This window comes from Chelonoidis abingdonii, chromosome 24 (genome assembly GCF_003597395.2).
Source record: "Chelonoidis abingdonii isolate Lonesome George chromosome 24, CheloAbing_2.0, whole genome shotgun sequence".
Lineage (NCBI taxonomy): Eukaryota > Metazoa > Chordata > Testudines > Testudinidae > Chelonoidis > Chelonoidis abingdonii.
In genome coordinates this window covers 5,993,170-6,000,757 of record NC_133792.1, presented here as the reverse complement: position 1 = coordinate 6,000,757, position 7,588 = coordinate 5,993,170, and the positions used below count along the sequence as shown (strand labels likewise).

Here is a 7,588-nt window from a genome sequence, read left to right as displayed (position 1 = left end):
AGGCACAAAAACACTGGAAACCAACTCTCGCCTGCGGATGGAAATATACATTAAGGAAATAATGTAGAGGGGAATCCAATATTTCCTGCTATAAAAGCCAACATTCCCACTGAAAGCAGGAAAGAATTTTCCATCACTGACAAAGAGACAACGAACAAAGGCCCCAATCCTGCAGTCAGAGCCACACATCCCATGCAGGGTCAGGGTGTAAACGATTTTGTCCCGTGGGCCTGCTGTCAGATGCGTCTGTTGCCCTGTGCAGGTGATTTAGTGCTTGCTGGGGAGAAGGGAGAAGGCAGAGAACAGCAGGCTGCTTCTCTTTGGAATGAGATTCTCTCCTTCAGAACTAGTGATCCTGGTTTATTTTGTTTCTGAGGGGGTAGGGGGTGAATGGGATTGTGTGACCATTTTCTGCACCAGCAGGGAAGAGATGAAATCTCCAGGTATGAAACGGACGCCCTGCACCTTGGGTTGCCATGTGCACCAGCATGTAACAGGTGACTGGTGGTGTGTTTCTTTTTGCAGGAGGCAGGCAGGAGAGAATCAGGACAGCAGCTCTCTGTAACTGAGCAATGAGTGTCCTTCCTTGTGTTACTAATAATGCAAGCCACTGGTCAGTGCCCGGTGTGTCCCTTCTGGGCCCAGTCCTGCCAGCATGAGGCTGGCCAGCTCCAGCACCGGGCTCCTTGGTTCAAGCTGGGAAGGGCCCCTCCTTTGCTCTGCAGGCCCTGGTCCGACAGTCGCTCCTGAGAGGGAACAGGCAGGGGAGAAGGTCCAACTCCCAAATCCTTTCCGCGCCCTGCGGCCTGGCTCAGTCCACCGCGCTCTGCGCCCTGGTTCTGCCGACAGTCCTGGCTGTGCTTGGCGCTGCGGCTTGTCTGAGGTCAGCTGAGGCACCTGGCAGACTCGGGCCCTCAATTCCCCTGATCGCCACGGGGCCTGCGCGGCAGGGGGGTCCTGGGCCTCCCGCGCCTGGCCAGGCTCAATCCAGAGTGAAACCTGTTTCTATCCAGCACGAAAAGCGGAAATCTGGCCCGCCGCGTCCCCTTTAAGCTCGGCGGGGAGGTTTAAAGAGACGCGCTCGCCCCACCCCTTCCTGCCCCGGCCTCTGCCAGGGGAGCAGCCCCCAGGCCCGGGTCCCCCCGCGATGGCCGAGCCCGCGGGACCCTTCCACGCCCTGTGGCACGGGGGGCACCAGTATCTGTGCTACTGCGCCGCGCCGCAGAGCAGCGGCTTCAATGTCTAGTAAGTGCGGGGCATTGACCCCCCGGCACCCCGGGGTGGGCGCAGGGAGCCCCAGCTTCCAGCCAGGGGGCTCGGAGCCCTGCGATCGTATCCCAGCTCGGGGGGGGGGGCGCAGGGAGCCCCAGCTTCCAGCCAGGGGGCTCGGGGGGCTCGGAGCCCTGCGATCGCAGATCTCTCTCCAGCTCATTGACGTTTCATTAGCCCATCCTGGCTGCAGCCAGGTGCCCACATAAGTGCTGCCTGGGTCTGATTACCAGGGTAGCTAGGTGATTGCATTAGGGTGTGTAGATATACATACCATGAAGGGAGCAAAACCCACACTCAGGAACTCACTGCAGTCTTCAAAGGAAAGGATAAAGCTGCCCTAGAACCTCCAGTTGGGTAGAAAACATCAAGCGGAGGTTCAGCAATCCCAGAGCCACTTGCCCCCAGGTCTGTTCTTTCCCCTGCCCCTTCTCCCAGCTGTTTCTCTCTGTAGCNGGGGGGGGGGGGGGGGGGCGCAGGGATCCCCCAGCTCGGGGGAACCCCCCCTGGCCCCGGCCTCGGGAGCGGCAGCTCTTCCGCCTCCCAGGGTGGGCAGCCGGCTCCGAGGGGCGGGGGGGCCTGGGCCAAACCGGCGGGGTCCTGCACCCCGGGGCCTGTGGCGCTGGAGACGCTGCGGCGCGGGCCCCTCTACCGGCCGGGAGCCGGCTACTGCCCCTCGGACGCGGCCCGTGGGTTCCCCGGGGGCAGCGCCCCCAAGCCCCGCGCGTGGCGGGAGCGGCGGGACGGGGCTCGATGTCCCAGCTGGGTTCTGCGGCGTGTGGGGTTAAAGGGCTGGGCAGGGCCGGGCTGATGCGAAGCCCCACATCCGGACGTGCCGCTGGTTTCCCCGCGTCAGCAGCGCCTCGGAGGCCAGAGCTTACCCGGTTCTCCGCTGTTTCCGCGGCCTTTTCTCTCTTTTTGGGGGGGCTCCCTTGGGACAATGGAGCCGTGACTCCGCGCGGGTCAGTCTCTCCTGCACCCGTGGCAAACAGCGCAAGAGACGAGTTTCAATTCAACCCTCAAATGATTCCCACTAACTCGAAGTGGGAATCTCGGACAGACCAGATCTGTGTGAACTCGGTATCTAAATCTGTGCGCCCCTTTTTAAAAACGAATGCCAGGGCCTGGACCTCAGTTTCCCCTCCACCTAGCAGCACAAAGGGAGTCATTAAAGGGGCCCTAAATTGCATCTGGACTTGAGTTAGGGCCCATCTTCACTGCCTGGGGGTTATAAAGGGACCACTGAGGAAGGAGAATACAAGGCTCTTGACTTGAACTGCCCTCCTGTTTATATTAAAGGGATAACAACTAAATATTGCGTTTCTGTCTGAATATTTGACATGCTCTTGTTACAGCTCACACCAGGGCTGTGTCTGAAAGGGTTTCAAGAAATAGCTTCCTTCTGTGTGTCCTACAGGTCACTGGTTCCCTAGTATAATCGGTTCCCAGCAGTTAAGTTACTTTCCCCTGTTTGGGCCTGTCTTCCCCAGAGTAAAACAATTCTTAAACACAGAACAGTGTGATTGTAAAAAGCACAGCTTGCATGGGGTGCTGAGCAGCTGGCATCGTGCCCCAAACTACTTCAACCTTTTTTTTTTTTTTTTTTTAATGGGCTAGATGTCACATTGATAATGTCCCTTTAACTTCATCACCTCTTGTTTCCCCAGTGTAACCAATGCATCCGAGGTGTGGAGTACTGATTTCACCCTGGAGAAGCTGGAGGGCCACGTAGGTAGCAACTGTGCAGATTCCAACCTTGGGTGGCTGAGATGATGTGTGTGGTACCATCGTGACTAGCAAGTCAACTTAAAGGGGACCTGCAAATGTGGCGGGGCTGAGGGGGATGTTAAACTTCATACATCCATTATAATGTAAGAGAACAATATTTTAAAAACATGGATTAAAAAGCAGCAGTTTGGCTCCTTTAAAAACATTGCACTTGGCCTGAAAATAAGCAGAGAAAATCAGGAAAAAATAATCATAAGCAAACCAAAGTCTCTAATTATAACTTTAAAGGGTTATCCAAGCTTTTAGAAACAATCATTGATAATTACTGTGGCTATAAAAGTAGGCTTGGCAGAATTCAGTTTTTATTTTTTGTAATTTTGATGGATAATTATTTTAAAGAATTTCATATTTTCATGTATTTAAATTTTCAGTGTGGGAAATTGGGAGGGGGGTCAGACAATAATTAAATGACAGTTGATGTTGAGATTAAAAAAGTTAAAGCTTTATAACAATTAAAACCCAGATTGTCAGTATCACATGTCAAAAGATACAAAGTAAATATCCTTCAATCACCCTCTAATTAGTTCTCAGGTGGTATTTTTCTTACTTTGCCTATCTCTTATGTTTTGATTATTATCAATGGAAATATTTTTCATCTGTTTGTGTCCTCGGGCAGAAATCAGTGTTTACTAATGTCCATAAACATTACATTTTTCCAAACCTATGTACAAGTACCTTAATGGGAGAGGAAAAAACCAGGTACGAGAATTAGCATCTGGAAGTTAAAGCTAGACAAATTCAACTTAGAAACAAGGCCTGCATTTGCAGCAGTGCCGGTAGCTGTAAAGATGCACTCCATGTGCCCCGGGGGGGGACTTGCTCGCTGCGAGGTCATCCAGCAATCATTTGGTCACTAATCTTTCAGTGGGAGGAAGGAACCATCCTCTCTACAGTGAAGAGGCTAGTGTGATGGAGTCGCTGTGAAATAGCTCGATGCCAGTCCATAACTCTAGGGCCTGATTTGCCTTTGGTCTGCACCTTGTATGGCTGCTTCCACCCGTACAGAGTGGTTGTAATATCAGTGTGCGCTTTGCACCCGCGCTCACTGGTATAAGGGGCTGCACGCGGCAGAGCGGGATCAGGCCCTTTGTGTCTGTCACTGGTGGCTAAGCTGCCTTCTGGGGGTCTCTCTTTTTCAGAAGTCCCGGAGTGGGATGTGTCCTTCAGAAGATTACAGCACAAAGTTCAGGTAAGTTCTCAGATGAGATCTTCCACCTGGGAATGAATAATCAGGGCTTGTTCCAGTGGGTCTGGAGACCCTTGTCTCACTCCAATCTCTTCCTTGCACAGAGAAGCTTTTGAGCACAGAGCAGCTGCCTTGACAGTGCATGACAGCAAAGCCACCCTGCAGCTGAAGGAAGGTACCTGGAGCTTGACTTTTGACCTATTCAAGCTACCCTGCTCTGAAGCTAGGAAACAGTTGCAGGCACTGATGTTTGGCTTAGTGGGGTGTGTCAGCAGCCTGGAGAAACGTCTTGAAGGTACCATGTGTGTGTGGGCGCATTTTTTGAAGGCGACCATTGATTTCAGCTGCCATTATCTTACTATCTGCTGCCCACCACTTTAATTCAGGGCTGGGCATGGGCAGGTTCCTCATTATGGCCCTCGGGGTGTGTGGGAAGCTGGTGCTTGGAGGTGGCTGCACCTTGGCCACCTATAATGGAGGAAAATGTTTTACCTGCACTTGGAAAACTAAGCTGTGACTGGGCCCTCCTGTGTGTGGACAGCACGCTGGGGTGCAGAGCCAGTCTCGGAGTGGGGATGTGCTGGGGGTGCGGATGGGGTTGTGCTGCTCTCTGAGTCTGGGGTAACTTGCATCCCCCCTCGCCTCTCCCACACACAGTCATGGAAGGGAGCCCAGCCCTCAGGGCTGTTGCTCTGAGAGGGGTGCAGAAGCTGGGAGTGTGAAGGGCTGGTGAGAAGCCGTAGTTGGATTGGTTTATAGCTGGAGCCTGCCAGGACCTCAGTTGGCCACAGAAGAGTAAAGGCCTGTGGCAGTTTGCTGGCTGTTTGGGCAGGTGGATTCGAGGAGAGTGTAAATATAACAACCCAGCTGGAGATGACAGAGTGCAAACAGGGACCTTTTTGGCACCGTGTCCTGGGAGTTTGATGGTTACCCATTGCGGGGTGCAGGGCAGGGTGATGGGGGAGGCACTAGGAGGAGAACACAGCTCGGGGGGAGGATTGCATTTTCAAGTCCATTTGTGCAAGCATCACTCTTAAGCCCACGTGCACTTCGCCCTTCTCTCATTTGCTCTGCACCTCCTCCTGGGTGGTACTGACCACTGCACGCAGCAGCTGATCTGGGAGCATGGGGCTGTGTACACTGCACCTGGGGCAAACCTTGACCAGATGTCATCTGTCTCCTTCTCCTAGCTGCAGAGGATGCTGCCGCTGCTGCTGCTTCATGCAGTCCAGAGAAGAACCGGCTGCAGAGCCAAAGGCTTTTGATTCCAGGTAGGGATGGGTTGGTTGTCAGGATTTTGCTGCCCTGCTTGCAATTTGCTCTACAAGGTTTCTTGCTTTTGGATACATTCACTCTCCAGAACTCCCTGATGCACCATGAATTAGACACCACCACTCCCCATTAAATGCCCCCCCCCCCAATGTTAATGCAATGTTGGGGTTCACGGATGGTCACTGAAAGTGAGGGAATCGAGAAGTTCGCTTCCGACTGTGATGATAACTCAGTCATGAGGCATGTGCTGTGTCAGACCCACCACCAATACCGCACACTGGCCAATGTTGCTCTAATGTCCCTCCAACTGGATTCATGATGGGAACGTTGCCAGGCACTGAGACAATCCTGCCCTTTCCTTTGACTCTGCTCTCAAGCCAGCGTCACTCCAGCAAAGCTCACTAGGAGCACGTCCCTCTCTAAACACCACCATAAACCTGGTGAGAACCAGGAGCGCCTCTGCCACTCAGTGGGGCAACCTGGTACTCGGCAACAGCAGCGAGGATGGAATTGGGACCCTCCTGCCCAAAAGCACAGGCTTGGTGTGTCCCTGGTGGCTTGCCAGTAATGGCTTTATAGAGGCCACTGGCCACAGACAGACCCCGTGGTTCTCTGTGGCTCCCAGACTCAGTAAATGCAGCCTAATGTTGCCACACAAGGCTTCACCCTGGCCTGGCCTCAGCAGCACTCAGCAGCACTGCTCTCATCCTTTCTGAGCAGACTTGAGTCCCAGGAAGAACAGGGGAGGTGGCTCAGCCGTGACAGCCAAGAGACGAGTCCCAGGAGAGTCGCTAATTAACCCAGGATTCAAAAGGTAATTCCCCCAGGTTCTGCTCCTCTCCCAGCCTCTGAGCCCCAGCCCCAGGTCACTGCCTGCACCCAATGACCTGCAATGGCCACCTGGAGCCAACTGGACAAACATGTGCTGTGCCATTGCCTGGTAGCCTCGACCAGGAGGGGTTTGGATGATGGCTTGCAGCTACAGAGCTGCCAATATGGGCCTTTGAGTTTGCTTGTCCAAGTGCTGCAGCCAGCGACTCAACCCCTTTCTCTGTTCTCTTTGGTGTGGCCACATGTCCAGTCAGATGTATTGAATGGACACCACAAGTCTGGTTACCATGAACAGGAGGGGGAGGGAGGTGCTGGGACATCACCCTGCACCAGCTCCTGCTCAGCCATGGCCACCTCCTTCCTACCTGCATCATGGGCAGGCAGACAGCAGGCTCCACATCAGGCTGCATCTCCCATCCTGGCCTCAGAGCAGAGGGAGCCCAGCTGGTGGAGGAGGAAGGTGGAGAAGATTGAGCTAATGAGGGGGGAGGGCCTCAGGGGAAGAGGCAGGGCAAGGAGTGGGGCCTTGGGGAAGAGACAGGATGAGGGGGAGGGTCTGGTTTTCAGAAATTAGAAAGTTGGCAACCCCAGTTCTCTTCCAGTAAGAAGGCACCGACCGGGGTGGATTTTGAAGACTCCTGACCCAGCCTGGACCCCTCTGAGGTGTGTCCCCTTAATGAAACTTTTTAATGAGTTGTTCAGACTAGTTTACCGCCCTACCTATGAACGTCCAGCCTCCTCCCACACACCGTATGTGAATGCTGAGAGCCTTGCCTGCCCCTGTGCTCAACCGCATCATGGGGAGTGGACGTGGCATTTGCAATCTGAGGGCCAGGAACCCTCCATTACAACCACAAGCCATGCAGCTGAGGCGGGGAGCAGAGCCAGGCCCTGAGCTCGGGGCAGAGTCGCTGCCCTCCTCGAAGCGCACACCAGGGGGTCAAGCCCACGCTTCCCAGCTGCTCCCTTCAGAACCCCGCTGCTGGCAGGCCGTCGCTGTCTCTCCGTGCAAGGGGCTTATCATGAATTACTTTTTTAATGACTTTTCCACCAATGTTTTAACTCCGCGCTGTGTGTCTGTAACTTATTTGAAATAAACCCATAACTCCAGCCTGCTGGGATTGTCTCTCCTGCAAAGATCCCACTCCACGTGCAGGGGGTGTTCTATGGCCCAGTGGTGGACTGGGCTGTAGGGAGGCACTGTCAAGGGTCAGAGTCTGAAGTCTCTGCGGGGCTGTTGTG

At 54.1% G+C, this 7,588-nt stretch overlaps 1 protein-coding gene across 2 annotated transcripts; it reads left to right on the top strand.

The window, feature by feature from the left end:
• Positions 1-1,088: 1,088 nt before the first annotated feature.
• PAXX (PAXX non-homologous end joining factor) lies at positions 1,089-7,456 on the top strand. Of its 2 annotated transcripts, none has more exons than XM_032780155.2 (7): positions 1,089-1,245; positions 2,937-2,997; positions 4,197-4,246; positions 4,348-4,538; positions 5,434-5,514; positions 6,236-6,329; positions 6,949-7,047. In XM_032780155.2, the coding sequence occupies exons 1-7, from the start codon at positions 1,148-1,150 to the stop codon at positions 6,986-6,988; spliced, it is 615 nt and encodes a 204-aa protein (XP_032636046.1). In that variant the 5' UTR covers positions 1,089-1,147; the 3' UTR covers positions 6,989-7,047. The 2 variants fall into 2 exon arrangements, with proteins under 2 accessions (XP_032636046.1, XP_032636044.1); XM_032780153.1 differs by lacking the exon at positions 1,089-1,245 and adding an exon at positions 3,674-3,756 and having other exon boundaries at positions 2,937-3,001; positions 6,938-7,456.
• Positions 7,457-7,588: the final 132 nt, after the last annotated feature.